The following is a 17,321-nucleotide window of genomic DNA, read 5'->3' on the forward strand; positions in this document are numbered from 1 at the left end:
TCTGCACGTCCAGCACGAACGCTGGTCCAACTGAGGCGCCAGGTGGAAATGGCATGGCAAGCCGTTCCACAGGACTACATCCAGCATCTCTACGATCGTCTCCATGGGAGAATAGCAGCCTGCATTGCTGCGAAAGGTGGATATACACTGTAATAGTGCCGACATTGTGCATGCTCTGTTGCCTGTGTCTATGTGCCTGTGGTTCTGTCAGTGTGATCATGTGATGTATCTGACCCCAGGAATGTGTCAATAAAGTTTCCCCTTCCTGGGACAATGAATTCACGGTGTTCTTATTTCAATTTCCAGGAGTGTATATGCTTCCAAGCTTCACATTTTTAGGCTTTGCTATGTTTTGTGGAACATATACTAAACATTTTGGCGGCCGTTGACGTGGCTTCCAGCCTCTTCCACTTAGGTACTGCTGTTCACCTGTTCGTTCCCACACCTCCCAAGGATGGCCCATCTCCCGCTTTTGGAACAGCTGTGTTCTATTTCGTAAAGCATAAAGACTGTGCCTGCCTGGGATGGTGTTACTGCAAACCACCTCTACTTAGTGTGTATGTGACCAAATATAGTCGGTGAAATACGTTACCTTCTCTTTAACAAGATCAGTCCCTCAGATTGCTTTAAACTAGATTATCCATATGCAAACTAAGGTGATATGTTCCCTGGCGATTAGTCCAGTCAACTTTAGTCCACTCGTTGCTCAAGACTGCTCTGCTCCTACGTTTACTTATGCACTACTTTTCCTAAACTACGTTAGTTCATTTTTAGCTTAACTTAACTTACAGTTATAATTCCTGTTACTGTCTCTTAGTTTCTGGGAATCCAATCCACTGGGATGTGAACATTGGCTGGGTCTGAACTTTTCTTATGTTTCAATTCTTGTACATGTAAACAAGAACTACACTTGTCAGAGTAAGTGATGCTGCCATACTTGGTATAACAAAGATCAAGATTGTTTCTCTCTTGTACTGGTTCTCCTTGTGCTGATCCACATGCTGCCTCAACGTCTCCACAGGATTCAGCCCTCCTGCTCGTTAACGAGCTATCTATGAACTGGTTCAACATAGTCAGATTCCTAGTGCTAAGGCTTCCATAGTGTCCTCTGGCCAATGCAACTGAGGCTGTGAAAAGCCCAGATAGGTTAGTCCCGAAATTGTGGCAGGCAGACAGAAAGCGGGCTCTACTATTTCGCATGCTGTCCCATTTATCAGGAATCGACTTCCTTGTAGCTCTAGACTTTTTGCTGCTATAACCTGCTTCTGTCCATAACAACTGACTACTACTACCACTTTACCACAGGTTGAGTATAACAAATGTGCCACAACCTGCTGGAAGTACAACAGTTGCAATCCTTTTCCATTTCTGACCTAGCTGTAACTTTGCAGGAGTGTTGACCCTCACCCACTACCCTAGTTGGACAGAACGTAACTTCACTCCTGCAACACATCTGTAACTCTGCTTCTTCAATTTCCGCCTGCCTGCTCTTGTCCTCTACAATCATTAGCAACTGCTGCACCCTTACCCTGACAAACTTCTTCAGCATCCACCACATGACAGGAAATGGATGGACTATGTAACATTGGAACTATACCTGCTTCCATTCTACAGGAACGGAAAATGAAATGAGCACCTTTGTTCAATCGATCCTCGCTTCAGCAGTGGCTAGGTTAAGAATAGAAAGGCAAGTTTTTATGGTATGCTCCAAGACCAACTTTAATTCGTGTGGTAGTGCTTTTTCACTTTTCCTAGTTTCTCCAGGCGCTGATCTGGTGGCAACAAGTTTACTTCCAGTCGTCCTTGCGCAGTCTGTTTCATAGCTTCCCGCAATTTCGATATCTCGGAGCTCGTCCAATGACGTTACCACCTCACTGACCTCCTGACCCTAGGGTGACGGTTACAATACCTGCATGCTGGGGCGAAAGTTAGTTGTTTGGACACTTCCAAATTATACAGAAGACTCGTAAACGAAGCTCAATTGGCGAGGAGGTGATTTGACACTATCTCCTTGAGTTGAATTCGGAAATTTCTTGAGGATGAATACACAAGATTCCGAAATACTTCTACAGGCAGTTGAGGGATGCATTTCAAAATATGATGACAGTTTCAGACTGCTAATCTCCGCTTGCCTCAGAATAGCAATCGCAATTCATATTCTTAATTTACTGCAAATTCTTCCAAGAATGGGCTGCGATTTAGTCGACCTTGAAGTATCGTAATAAATACGGCCAACAACTAAAAGATAACACCTCATCCCCAGGCCGTGATGTGAGTGTTACAGTTTGAAAGAATCAAATATTTTTAACCAATAGTTAGCCTGCAATCGTTTGAGAACCGTTGCATAGCGAAACCACATGCTCAACCCAAATATAGGGTGTCTCATTTTTTATGTTACACGTAAGATGTTTTCCGAAAAACTACTTCAGCAACTTTACTTCGTGTACATGCAGTACGCTCTTCCATCAGCGCAGCAGATGACTCAGCTTGCTAAACATATAGATCATGGGTGTATTTTCCATTTTTTTTTATTTGTACCACCTTAGACCGTCTCCGATACATACTGAATCACTCACACAAACATACATCCATGTTCGGTATGCAGTATTTCCACTGTTCGTAAACGTGTTACTTACATCACACTGTGTTCCCATCATTGCCATGAGATATCACTCCAAACTCCGGTTCAGTGTGCAACACATACCACCCATGCTTCGAAACAACTTTCCTGGAGTGCTGTGATAGCAGCGCGTAAGTTACTTGAAAGTAAGTCACGAAAAAATTAAAGACATTTATTTGATTTAAATGGGGAAGGTTTGAAAAATTGTGGCAGGCCGGGATTCGAACACGGGTCTCTTGGTTACTAGGCAGATGCGTTGACCGCTTTTTCTTTTTTTTAGTTTTTTTTTAAGGAAGGTAGGAGAAACAGAAACCTTTATTATTCACAAAATAAACATAGTACGTCCTAACACATTATAACTGTCCTGGAAGGAACCTCGCTGTCGTCCTACCATGCAGCATGAAATAACAATAAAGTCAAAGTGGGGCCACCTCCGGCACCCTAAAGAAAAGCGTTTATAGATATGAAAACAAAATTTGAAGGCCGGCCGGAGTGGCTGTGCGGTTCTAGGCGCTACAGTCTGGAGCCGAGTGACCGCTACGGTCGCAGGTTCGAATCCTCCCTCGGGCATGGATGTGCGTGATGTCCTTAGGTTAGTTAGGTTTAATTAGTTCTAAGTTCTAGGTGACTGATGACCTCAGAAGTTAAGTCGCATAGTGCTCAGAGCCATTTGAACCAAAATTTGAAGTGCATCCCATTGCTAACTGTGTAAGCGTTAGTTTTTCCTAGGTCGCATACTCGCATAGTAGTCCTTAGCTGATCACTTTACTTGGTCGGTTTCACAACGACAGCACCGCCGCTCATCTTTGCTCACCCGGCACACCCCAAGTATATGGCGGGTCCGCAAAAACCGTTACTACGAAACTGGCATACCAATCCTTGTACTTTTGTAGCCGTAACAATTTTGTGTGTCCATCTTGCAAGTATTGCCAGTAATCCAGTACGTTCAGACGTGTGTCTCTATAGACGTAATGGACCGTCATACCTGTGATCCACGCCACTGCGTTCATCTTATGGCGCGGAAAATACGTTTCCTCTGGAAAAAATACTATGTCAGAAGAGACTGCTGTATAGATAGTGCGCCGCGTGAACGCTATTATCTTCCTTGCGAGAGTCCAGACAGCCAATGCCTCGCCGCAGACCAGCCGATGGTCGTCCGTATCCAGCACGCCGCGTTGCTGACACATGGGCGAATCTGCCAAATGTATTGCGTACTTTTTATCATTCGTAGGGTGTTTTCGGTTCACTACATTTTTTAAAATGTATGTGTAATCTTATGGGACTTAACTACTAAGGTCATCAGTCCCTAAGCCTACACACTACTTAACCTAAATTATCCTAAGGACAAACACACGCACCCATGCCCGAGGGAGGACTCGAACCTCCGCCGGGACCAGCTGCACAGTCCATGACTGCAGCGCCTGAGACCGCCCGGCTAATCCCGCACGGCCCACTGCGCCCTTTGGAGCAGTGGTCATCACCACTGCAAGAACTACTCAACAACGCGTACCGTCAGACTTCAATTCTCAACCTTTCCATACACTTCGAATGTAGCGCCGCTCGCCCATTATCATCACTCGCGGCATTTCGCCGATTCCCATACCAGTTCGGGCCTGGTGTGCATCCACACTGAAGAGATCATTGGCCGTCCTCTCCCCAGTTATGCACATGTGGTGTCTGTTCTTTTGGACCTGTGCGAAAGAACAGACACCACACACACACACATATTACATGAAAGTGATGACTTTCAGTTACTTTATCTTGTTCTCTGAATTTTATTGTACTCAATGGCCCATAAATAAAATACAGCACAGGAGATAAGTCGTCTAGCGAAGCTGGGTCAGGTTGATAGTATACTATAAAGCGTGAGCAAAGAGTTTATTTTCTGTATAGAATAAAACATTATACCTCGGAAGGCATACTGCGCGCTTAGTAATAAGTTAATAATCATTTCTTTTTGTAGGATATCAAGAATTTCCTTGACGGTGCAACAGATGGTGTGATTTACTTCAGCTTCGGCAGCAATGTGAAAGGCAGCACGTTGCCGGAGGACAAAAGGCGAGCGTTCCTCGAAGCCTTCGCACAGCTGCCGCAGCGGGTGCTCTGGAAGTGGGAGGTGGACAGCCTGCCTGGACAGCCGGAGAACGTCATGATAGCCAAGTGGCTGCCCCAGCAGGACGTCTTGGGTAAGCTTCTGTACAGTGTACTAGTCCTGTACGAAGAGCTCTGCAGAAACCATCTGTCATACCTTTCTTTTTGCTTTTCCAGCACATCCAAACATTCGTCTGTTCATAACCCAGGGAGGACTCCAGAGCATGAATGAAGCAAGTTACTTCGCAGTGCCTCTGCTTGGCATTCCTTTCTTTGCTGATCAGCACCACAATGTGGCTAAGATGGTGCAAGCTGGTATAGGCTACCGTCTGCTGTTCAGAGATGTCACTACCGATACTGTTCTGAAAGCCATTCACACAGTTCTTGACAATGAAAGGTAAGGATACTCGTCAGCGTTCTAAAACGAAAAATTGATGTTTCACATACATTCACGAACTAACGTTTTTGTTAAATCAAACAGAAACATTTCTATACAGATCATGCTGTTTGTACCTCGCTATGTTCAACTCAAAGTACCACAGTTTTTAATTCTAAACTGGTTGAAATTAAAATATCAGCAATCACATTTATTTGTTAACTGTTGTAACTTCCTATCTTCTGTGCACCATACGTAATTGTGTCGGTTTCAATGTTATTTAGCTCCTTTGCCTCACATAACCACATCTGAACCTAAAACAATGGACTGCATATGGGACGCTATTAACTAAGATGTCTAAGTATCTGCATGGTTATACTAACGTAGTAGCTAGTTTGACGTGCTACAAAATGGGTTCTAAGTGGCTCGATTTGAAATATAACGATCAGCATACACATATCTTTTGCTTTACGATGAATAGTTTGATATTAATCCGTAATGTCTTGCAAAATTAAAAAAGTAAGTTTTATTTAACCTCAGTCATAGCTATAAGAAAAATACCACCTGCAATACATTCGCATTTCGCATCCATACGTTAAGTCTCTGCGGTGGCCCGGTGTAATGTTAAGCGTTTTCGTGGACTTACTTGTTCAAGAATGCTGGTTCTGCTTTCTTGCAGCGCCGATGTCTTCTGCTAGCACCGGACGCTTCTCCGAAGATTTCACTGCTAGGAAGGGGAAATTTTCACTCTCTCGCTCTCTCTCTTCTTATTTAAAAAATACGCTACTCTTGGAATATCATTCAATGCATCAGAACTTATTTATTTCCACTTTGTACAAAAAAACAACTAAATTTTATGACGTAAGCCCACACATTACCGGGCACCCAGAATCAGTTAATTACACATTTTTACACAATTAATACATAAGCTTTTATCGTGGATGACTATCCACGTCCAGTTCACGTACTCGCAACAGACGTTCAACGTCTAATAAACAGTCACTATCTCGAGTCACTCCATTTGTTTTTCAACAATACAATGCTACGTTACTGTTTGCAGCCGGCCACGGAGCTTCTGGGCCGTATTTGATTATTCTTGGCAGGTCGCGCTGATAACTTGGCAGCGCCGACGAATTATCTCCCTGCCAGTTTCGCCTGCACAAACAATAAATGGGTGCAGTATCCCATGCTCATCCTTACACCCTGCTTTAAAATAACGCGTGTTCGAAATGGCTGGAACACAAGTGTCTCCAGACTTTCGTAAAATTCTGTGGGCACTACATCTGTTATCCGCGTTCGAGGTGGCCTGTGGTGGAAGGGTAGCGTCTTTGACGAACAGCCAAGCATTATGGGTCCGCATTCGAACCCAGCCATTGTCGGAACTTTGGCCACCAGCAATGGCGACTGGAGACTCCCAGTCTAAGGAGTAACCCTCGTTCTTCCAACGACCTCGTCTAAGAGGGCCATTGGCAAAAGATTCTGGATTAGTTGACCATTCGGATCTGCAAGAGTGGACTATCAAGGGAGAGCTAAGAGTAAGAAAAAAATTGAACATTCAACAAAAGGGCAATTTCCGACGAGTCAGAGTGCTAGGAAAACTAGAACATCTGAGATAGATATGTATTGACTCAGTCTAGTTATAGTGGGGTAACTGAAGTGAAATGGAATCAAGGTTTCCTAGTCAGACGAATATAGGGTAATATCTACAGCAGCACAAATTGCTGGACGAGTAGGATTTGTTATGAATAAGAAGAAAGGACAGAGAGTGAGTTATCGTGGACAGTTCAGTAATAGTTCTCATCGGAGTCGAATGCAAACCAGTGCCAACAACAGTAGTTAAGGTACACATGCCGAAGAAGAAGAGATTATACTATACAGAATGGGTATTTCAGAATGTAAAAAGTGATGATAATCTTATGATCATGGGGGGTTGTAACATAGTAGAGGGGGAAGCAATAGAAGAAAGAGTTTGGGAGAATACAGGCTTGATAGTACGAACAAGGGAGGAGGAAGACTAATTCAGTTTTGTGATGAATTTCAGCTATGTAGTAAAATTAATTCACGAGATATACTTTACCTATTTTATGAACAGGCTTCTTTCTGATAATTCTAATTTCTTTTGAACATTTTATTCCCATAATTCAGTGGTATCTGTTTCTCGTCTCATGATGACGAAAATTATTTGTAAAATAATTACCTTAAGTTTCTTTGTGTCAGTAACATTCTGGTTGATTAAATGTATTTTTCTTTAAATTTCCTTTCTTTACCTGTGAAATGTGCATCTGTTCTGGTTCCTTTGCGTGCAGGAACTTCGAATATTATTTGCTCATGATACTATTTATTTCCTTATTCCACAGCTACAAGGATAACATGAAACGATTCTCAGCGGTATTCCGCGAGCACCAGGAGAGGTCTCTGGACAGTGCCGTGTGGTGGATAGAGTACGTGATACGCCACAATGGAGCTCCTCACCTGCGTAGCGCAGCCCTCGGCCTCAGCTGGTGGCAGCTGCTGCTGCTCGACGTCATCGCATTCGTAGTTGCAGCGGCGTCCATTGCGGTTTACCTACTGTACAAGGCAACCTGCTACTGCAGAACTTCAGCACGTGGTTTCCTCAAGCAGAAGACACTGTGATGGAACTCGATGGCAAAATTTTCCCATCATGGACATAAGAAATAATATTTCTTAGCATCTCAGATAAACGCAACTGGACGTTAAAAATCGCTGGGGCTATTTGTGGATCCTGGCATGTGATATCTTGTCTTTACATAATGTAATAGAAATTTATTCCTGTTGTGCAGGTTGCCTAAATATAATTTATATCTACTTATTTGTTAAAATAATGGAACTGACAGTGTTTTTTTCTTCTAGTACAACAGGTATCTCGTGTCACGAGCGAAGGGAGACAGCATCCCTGTGGTAGCAATGAAGCGGGGTTTTTCCCGTACGACCATTTCACGAGTGTACTGCGAATGTCAGGAATTCTGAGGAACATCAAATCTCCGACACCGCTGAGGCCGGATCCTGCAAGAACGGGACCAACAACGACTGAAGAGAATTGTTCAAAGTGACAGAAGTTCAACCCTTCCGCAAATTGGTTCAAATTTTAATGCTGGGCCATCAACAAATGTCAGCGTGCGAACGATTCAACGAAACGTCATCCATATGGGCTTACTCATGTACCCTCTATGACTGCACAGCACAAAACTTTACGCCTCGCCTGAGCCCATCAACACCGACATTGGGTTGTTGATGACTGGAAACATGTTGCCTAGTCAGACGAGTCTCGTTTTAAATTGTATGGCTGGAACTGTGTCCCGCTATAATACCTACGGAAATAAATTTACAAACTGCATAAAGTACACTAAGCATAAAAGAGATAAACAGTCCTACCAAGATCAAAACAAACTATCTGTTGTAGGACATGGTTACATAAGTGTTATCACACTTGATCATACAAGAAAAGTTACATATGGATCTGTACCAGTCATGGCTGCAACAAATATGACAGAGAACAGTGACCTAATACCTCATCGGATGTAGCAATGAAAATAAATTACTCCAACTTATCTAAACAGTTGATAACAGAGGTTTGAGAGATGTGAATACTCAGTCATATTTTATCACGGCATCTGTAATGATTTATAGGACAAAATACCAAAGAACAAAAGTTAAAGCAGTTTTATTTATTTATTGTTTAGAATATTTTTCTTTCAAAGAAAATTATTGCTATACAGTAATAGGAAATCAGTTTCTGACCAACAATTCACCACTTCATACAAATAATTGCGCAAAAACAATCTGTTGGATGTGTGCAGAAAGTTACAAACCAAACAATTGAGACATTCTATTCAGTTCCTCATCTTAAGCATGTAAATCTTTTTCATACCATCAGAGCATACACTTTGACTACATTTACTCACGTATTCACCTAAGATACAGATCAAGCTAATAGTTACAGAAAGTTACAAACCAAACAATTGAGACATTCTATTCAGTTCCTCATCTTAAGCATGTAAATCTTTTTCGTACCATCAGAGCATACACTTTGACTACATTTACTCACGTATTCCCCCAAGATACAGAGATCAAGCTAATAGTTACATAGAAACAGTCTCACTTCTAAATTTCTTTAATTTTAAGTTAAAGTGAACTCACATTCTCTTTAGAAAACTGTAACTAATGCTACAATAAAACTTTAAAAAGAAAATATTAATACATAAGTTTGTTATATATTTTATTTCATTTATTGCACATAAAAAAGTTATAAAGCCATAAAATTGGGCAGTAATGTTAACAGCACATTGCTCTATTTCTCTATTATAAGCTATGTTTCAAACTATACGTTCCAGTCGAATATCCTTTGGGCTTTGTAGCTTGAATTTGTATAGAATTATGAATGCAGTTGACTAATTATTATAAAATTTGCAGCTTTTTCATTCCCTTTACCTGTATTCCTTGTTTATCAAATGCAACACTTCTCTTCTAGTTCATTGTTTTACAGCAGTTACTTTCTTTTCTTGATAACAAGAGTACATTACTTTGTACTTCTATAAAGTACTCAACACAATTTCATTTCTTCTCCTGATGTGTTTTACCACACAGAGTACCTCACATTCCATACATTTATTTTTACCTCTACACTGAAGAGCCAAAGAAACTGGTACACTTTCCTGTTATCGTGTAGGGGCCCTGCGAGCATGCAGATCTGCCGCAACACGACGTGGCATGGACTCGACTAATGTCTGAAATAGTGCTGGAGGGAACAGATACCACGAATCCTGCAGGGCTGTCCATTAATCGGTAAGAGTACGAGGGGTGGAGATCTTTTCTGAACAGCACATGACAAGGCAAATCAGATATGCTCAGTAATGTTCATGTCTGGTGAGTTTGGTGGCCATCAGAAGTGTTTCAACTTCGGAAGAGTGTTCCTGGAGCCACTCTGTAGCAATTCTGGACGTGTGGGGTGTCGCATTGTCCTGCCGGAATTGCCCAACTCCGTCAGAACGCACAGTGGTCATGAATAGATGTAGGTGATCAGACAGGATGCTTACGTACGTGTCACATGTCAGAGTCATATGTAAACATATCAGGGGCCCATATCACTCCAACTGCACATGCACCACACCATTACAAGCCTCCACCAGCTTGAACAGTCCCCTACGGACATTCAGGGTCCATGGATTCATGAGTTGTCACCATACCTATGCACGTCCATCCATACATTCAGGGTCCATGGACTCACGAGTTGTCTCCATACCTATACACATACAATTTGAAACGAGACTCGTTCGACCAGGCAACATGTTTCCAGTCATCAACAGTCCAATGTCGGTGCTCAGGCGAGGTGTAAAGCCTTGTGTTGTGCAGTCATCAAGGGTACACGAGTGGGCCTTCGGCTCCGAAAGCCCTTGTGGATGATGTTTCGTTGAATGGTTCGCATGCTGACATTTGTTGATGGCCCAGCATTAAAATTTGACCTAATTTGCGGAAGGGTGGAGCTTCTGTCACTTTCAACGATTCTCTTCAGTCATCATTGGTCCCGTTCTTGCAGGATCTTATTCCGGCCTTAGCGATGTCGGAGATTTGATGTTCTACAGGATTCCTGACATTTACAGTACACTCGTGAAGTGGTCGTACGTGAAAATCCCCATTTCATTGCTACCACAGAGATGCTGTGTCCCATCGCTCGTGCGCCAACTATAATGCCACGTTCAAACTCACTTAAATCTTGATAATCTTCAATTGTATCATGTGATGACCCTACCCCATAGGAAAAATAATTATCAAAATCTGAACTGGGAAATTCTAGTTGGAAAACCAAACTATTTGTTATGTTTCTCAATTGGTCACAATCCCACTTTATTTACGAACTGAAAAGCAGAATGTTTACGAGAAACCGCTCTGAAAATAATTTGAGTCGACAAAATTCTATATATACCCTTCGAAACTTTAAAAACATCAAAGACAATATCTGACAAAATTTAGAAAAGGTGACAAAATTACGTGAATCACATACAACAATGTTAATAATTATATGAACACTGGGAGGATTCACCATGTATCTACTCACTTTTGAGTATAACCAGCATCTCTCAATCCTCCGACTCGTAGCAACACAATATCAAAGCTTTTAATACTGTGTAAACATTCCCCACGTGTTTTGACAACTGGCATCGCGCTCACGGCAGTAAATGGACCAGTAGCAAAATAGCAGCTATTATGTCATTGGGCGGATCTCAGGCAATTATGGCGCAGCCATATTCACGACAAAATACTCTTATTAGTCACTATCACATTGCTGTACACATTACAATACATAAAATCACCCAAAATATTGCGGCTGCAATACTTTTGACATGCAAGAAGAAATATCTCTAATGAGAGGAAGAAGTTTATATTTACTGTTGTTTCAACAATGACTACTGTGCAAATATTAATTCACTAATGGTACTTTCATTTTCAGTAGCAGAAAGCAAACATAAACAAGCAAAGAAATGATCTGAATAGTCCATAATTCTACCACTTTTAATAAGAAAAGGAAGTTTTTAGATCAGGGGATAGCGTTCGGCGAAATATCTTAACTTTTCGTTGCATACGAAACGTTGCGCTGGGCAGCACGATGTCGGCGGGTTGCGATGCTGTGAGCAGGACACAGGCAGATCTGCTCGTTAAGCTTCTCCAGGGAAACGCAAAGTTTCTGCACAGCTGTATCAGTAACCCAGTGGCGATTAACAAACCACAAGACGCAAAGCTCATTACGTAGATAGCGTTCGTTTAAACACTTTGTGCACTTTCCGTGACGCTTTCCTCCATTACTACACAGTTCGTCACATTCATATAGCCGTAGCCACAAATACACAGCTCATAGACTTGTTCCTCTACGTGATGCACACCATAAACAATGACCACTCTGTTCTCGTAGTTAAAACTTCTGTAACGTCATTGAAAGTCAGATATGCTGCACAGTTCATTGAAGTCTCCACTTTCATGGATTGACAGGACGCGAAAGACAACAGTTTCACTACCCGAATATCAGCGCCAGCAAAGTTCATTCGCATAAAAGCACTGTTCGAGTCAGTAACAAAAAGTCTTGTTTTTCCCGCGCTCCCTTCACAGGCGCATCGTCCACCATCCTCCGTCCGACTATCGATATTGCTCTCACTGTCCTCTGTCTACAGATGTTATATCACTGTTGTAAATTACGTAAATCTTTATTAATGTTCTTGAGTGCATTTTTCACAATTAATAATAGGTCAAAAAAGAAATTTACAAACTTTTCCACATTTACAAAGCAAGAAACATATTTATCCATTGGAAAACGAAATAATCACAATTAAATCTTTACATTTAAAAACCACGGTAGTACGTTACATCATCATAATTACATACATAGGTAGGAACAAAAGAAGAAAAATAGAAAACAAAAGAAAATCATGGCAAAAAATTTTATTTGCGTAATTAGCAATGGCTTCACAAACAGCAGTAGCCGATCCAACAGTTTTGGGCCAGACTCTTTTCTTATATAGGCGCTGCCGATCGCTACGGCGTATTCTGCCTGTTTAGATGTCTCTGTATTTGAATAAGCATGCCTATACCAGTTTCTTTGGCGCTTCAGTGTATTTTAATACAAATACTTTTTCTTTTATTATTGCTCACACCTGTAAATGAGTATACAGATCAGGTAGCTATGTCGAGAGGCTTTCTTTAGCTGCACACATGAAAGTATTACTTTCTTTTAAATAACAGTTTAACCTACCACAAATTGTATCCTCTTACCCCTAAAAATACATTCACATTCCCACACCTACAACTGATCAGGTATTTCAATTTGTTCTGGAGAAAAAGGCATATCATTTCATGATACAAGAAAGGTGAAAGGTCTCTGTTGCACTCCTTTCATGTTAATTTCTTAAAACTGTTGTCATTTACGGCATACATTCCACTTCTAAATTTACTGTGGTGTTTCTGACTATCTGGGAGGAGACTGAGCAGTGGAACGTGTTACTTTTACACATAAAAAAGATCGATCTGTCGCACTACTACACTTTAAAACACAGTTTATATGTAATTCATGCCACACAGTCTCATACGGAACCTACATCCGCTTTCTTATATATACTGTATATGATAAGATACTGTCATCCCCCTTCCCTTCTGTATGAAAAAATGAATGAGCAAATGTATTTCTAGTTGCATGCTTGATGGTAGCAGACAAGCCTGTCTGCTAGAGAACAGTAGGACCAACGTCGAAACAGATAGCTACGCTTTCTAAAAGCAAAGAGGTTTCTATTCTTAGTATGGTCTGATCCGTCCCTTGTCATGTTGGTATAGGAAGCTGCCTGTCTGGTCACTTCCGTTTGTATCTGTGAAGCACCCTCGGTAGGGGCCGACGGCAGTCGGTCCGGGGCGAGCGTCTGAAGTAGTAAGATCTCCGGCTAAGCACGTCTCTGATAAGTCCGTAGGACAATGGATTTCTTAAATTCAGCATAACTGAAAATTTAATCACCTTTATTTCATATTTAATTCTAAAATATCTAATGTTATCTTAAATTGCAACGCAGTGTAAGTCCAGTGTGAAGTTCAGAATATCTTCCAGTAGTTGCTTTGTCACTACTTTGTGAGTAAAGTGGAACCACGTGTGGATGATCCGTAACTCTAACTAAGATCATCAATCTTAAATGCGAATGTGCGTGAGATTATAACGTCTCGTCTTGACAATATTTTTCAATATAGCAACTTTTCTTTGTGTTCAACCCACGTGGGGTGTTCTTTGTGAGACCATTACCACGTGCTTATACAATTGTTTGACCCATCAGGTTAATAGTAAAACGATAGTAACCAGTTCGAGGTTTTTCTTTTGTAATTTTTTTTTCGATGCAATTTATTTTAATTATCAAAATTATTATGGAGTTATACTCTTTGTGTAAACGAAGTTGACCACGTGAAGCATGTGGTGTAATCATCAAAGTACCCTCAGCTATTCTTTTTGGGAAGATTTCACAGAGAGTTAGTATGAATTTAGTATACCAGTGTGTAGTAATTTCATGACGGACAGGATTGCGCTACGAACGTAACTTCTTTGGGTGAAAATGTGAGTTTGTAATCTTACGGAACACATCAAATACGGAGCCAAGATTGGGACACTGCATACAACACTGCATTCATAAAATAACACACGAAGAACGTTGAAACATATGCAAGAGGAAATTAACCACAACCAACCGGATCAATTTTCACCCAAAGAAGTATATATATATACACTCCTGGAAATGGAAAAAAGAACACATTGACACCGGTGTGTCAGACCCACCATACTTGCTCCGGACACTGCGAGAGGGCTGTACAAGCAATGATCACACGCACGGCACAGCGGACACACCAGGAACCGCGGTGTTGGCCGTCGAATGGCGCTAGCTGCGCAGCATTTGTGCACCGCCGCCGTCAGTGTCAGCCAGTTTGCCGTGGCATACGGAGCTCCATCGCAGTCTTTAACACTGGTAGCATGCCGCGACAGCGTGGACGTGAACCGTATGTGCAGTTGACGGATTTTGAGCGAGGGTGTATAGTGGGCATGCGGGAGGCCGGGTGGACGTACCGCCGAATTGCTCAACACGTGGGGCGTGAGGTCTCCACAGTACATCGATGTTGTCGCCAGTGGTCGGCGGAAGGTGCACGTGCCCGTTGACCTGGGACCGGACCACAGCGACGCACGGATGCACGCCAAGACCGTAGGATCCTACGCAGTGCCGTAGGGGACCGCACCGCCACTTCCCAGCAAATTAGGGACACTGTTGCTCCTGGGGTATCGGCGAGGACCATTCGCAACCGTCTCCATGAAGCTGGGCTACGGTCCCGCACACCGTTAGGCCGTCTTCCGCTCACGCCCCAACATCGTGCAGCCCGCCTCCAGTGGTGTCGCGACAGTCGTGAATGGAGGGACGAATGGTGGAGACGTGTCGTCTTCAGCGATGAGAGTCGCTTCTGCCTTGGTGCCAATGATGGTCGTATGCGTGTTTGGCGCCGTGCAGGTGAGCGCCACAATCAGGACTGCATACGACCGAGGCACACAGGGCCAACACCCGACATCATGGTGTGGGGAGCGATCTCCTACACTGGCCGTACACCACTGGTGATCGTCGAGGGGACACTGAATAGTGCACGGTACATCCAAACCGTCATCAAACCCATCGTTCTACCATTCCTAGAACGGCAAGGGAACTTGCTGTTCCAACAGGACAATGCACGTCCGCATGTATCCCGTGCCACCCAACGTGCTCTAGAAGGTGTAAGTCAACTACCCTGGCCAGCAAGATCTCCGGATCTGTCCCCCATTGAGCATGTTTGGGACTGGATGAAGCGTCGTCTCACGCGGTCTGCACATCCAGCACGAACGCTGGTCCATCTGAGGCGCCAGGTGGAAATGGTATGGCAAGCCGTTCCACAGGACTACATCCAGCATCTCTACGATCGTCTCAATGGGAGAATAGCAGCCTGCATTGCTGCGAAAGGTGGATATACACTGTACTAGTGCCGACATTGTGCATGCTCTGTTGCCTGTGTCTATGTGCCTGTGGTTCTGTCAGTGTGATCATGTGATGTATCTGACCCCAGGAATGTGTCAGTAAAGTTTCCCCTTCCTGGGACAATGAATTCACGGTATTCTTATTTCAATTTTCAGGAGTGTATATATTATGACTTTTGAACACTATTAAGGTAAATACATTGTTTGTTCTCTATCAAAATCTTTCATTTGCTAACTATGCCTATCAGTAGCCAGATTGCTTTGCGCTAAAAGTATTGTGTGTCAGTTTAGTGTTGATCATAATAGGTAAAGAGCGAAATGCGAAATGTCTGAGTATGTTCAGTTCTGCTCAGCTGTTTGAAAATCAAATAATGTAAGAGGTTCATCAGCACAGTAATTCACTAATTTTTATAAGGGGACGTTTCATATGTCGACCTAAGGGATACCTCACTGGAATCTTCTGATTTTTTTCTTGTAGTTTGTGTAATTAGTGTAGCTTTTGTTTATTGCTAGCGCGTAGAGAGAATTTCCTTTGTAGTTGCAGTCTTTCATTGGTGTACAGTAAAACAGTTGTGGTATGCATGTAGATTTGCAGCAAGTATTTCGCAGCTGCGTTTGCAATTAACTAGATATTATTTTCAGTGCTGTTTTAATGTGTTCTCTTATTTTTGCTCTTCAAATTGTGCTTTTCTGTGTTATCGTGTGAAATATTGTGACAATAATGGCGTGTGAAAAACGTAACACTAGGCTCCAAAGTAAACTGAGAAATAATAGTGACGACGAGCGTAGCTTATCAGCACCACTGTGTAATGAATTAACAGACATTCAAAGTAGTAATTTGGTAATTGTGCATAGGGAAATGGAGCGGGCGGCAAATAATGGTGTAGACCTGGGCTTCCCAACCTTTTCAGCTGGTGGACCCCTTCTTCAGTCTAAAATCCATGGCGGACCCCTAGTCTGTTCCCAATGCCCCCCCCCCCCCCTCTTCCCTCACCCCCTACCCTGATGTATCAATAGTCTTTGGTTTAGAGATGAATGTAAACAACTTGAAGGTCAAAAATCCACTTATGAAATAGGTAGTTCCCTGTCAAAGCAAGTTTAACATTTAATGATGCCTGGGGCCGCATACTTGCCAGCGAGTGCTGTGATTGGCCGTGAGCCGGGGCACAAACGACCTCTGTATTGTTGCGAAACAGTCGATCAGAGAAGCCGCATTCTCCGGCACTAAACTGTGTATGCGTTCTCACTTAGGAAACGCAACGGCTGCTCGGGAATACGACCTGAAGTGAAAGTACACATTTTTTTCACACGAAAAAAAATAGTGATGAATTTAATGTTCACATTTTTATTCCATAATTTTACTCATTATTTTACACGATTTGGTGAAAGGTGGCCGTGGACCCCCTAGAAAGAGCTGGCGGACCCCTAAGGGGTCTGCGGACCACACGTTGGGAAGCCCTGTTGTAGACAGTGAAACAAGTAGTGAAGAGGGAAGTATTATCTATCGATCGGTCGGCAACAGCTCGTCTCAGGAATCCGAAATGACAGGACACAATTTTGCAAATACTGTAGACTTAGGTTTTGGGTCCTCACTGTTTTCTCAAATGAGTCTAGACACATTTTCTGCTTGTCAAAATGTGAATGTTGCCGGTGAAAATGCACTGCCAAAAAGCATAGAGAAACATATTCCAGGCACTAATACATTATTA

General features: G+C 42.6%; 1 protein-coding gene across 2 annotated transcripts in view; it reads left to right on the forward strand.

The window, feature by feature from the left end:
• Window positions 1–9,195, forward strand: part of LOC126174957 (UDP-glycosyltransferase UGT5-like) — an 82,730-nt gene extending 73,535 nt beyond the window's left edge. Inside the window, exons 5-8 of one of the 2 annotated variants that reach the window (XR_007535500.1) lie at window positions 4,584–4,806; window positions 4,889–5,108; window positions 7,445–7,860; window positions 7,959–9,195. Coding sequence is in view for 1 of the 2 variants with exons in the window: in XM_049921423.1 (XP_049777380.1) it covers window positions 4,584–4,806; window positions 4,889–5,108; window positions 7,445–7,721 (720 nt within the window). In the remaining variant the exon portion in view is untranslated. Of the gene's footprint in view, window positions 1–4,583; window positions 4,807–4,888; window positions 5,109–7,444 lie in introns of both variants that reach the window. The other variant, XM_049921423.1, reaches the window with a different exon arrangement.
• The last annotated feature ends 8,126 nt before the right edge of the window (window positions 9,196–17,321 follow it).

Source organism: Schistocerca cancellata, chromosome 3 (assembly GCF_023864275.1).
Source record: "Schistocerca cancellata isolate TAMUIC-IGC-003103 chromosome 3, iqSchCanc2.1, whole genome shotgun sequence".
Classification (NCBI taxonomy): Eukaryota; Metazoa; Arthropoda; class Insecta; order Orthoptera; family Acrididae; genus Schistocerca; species Schistocerca cancellata.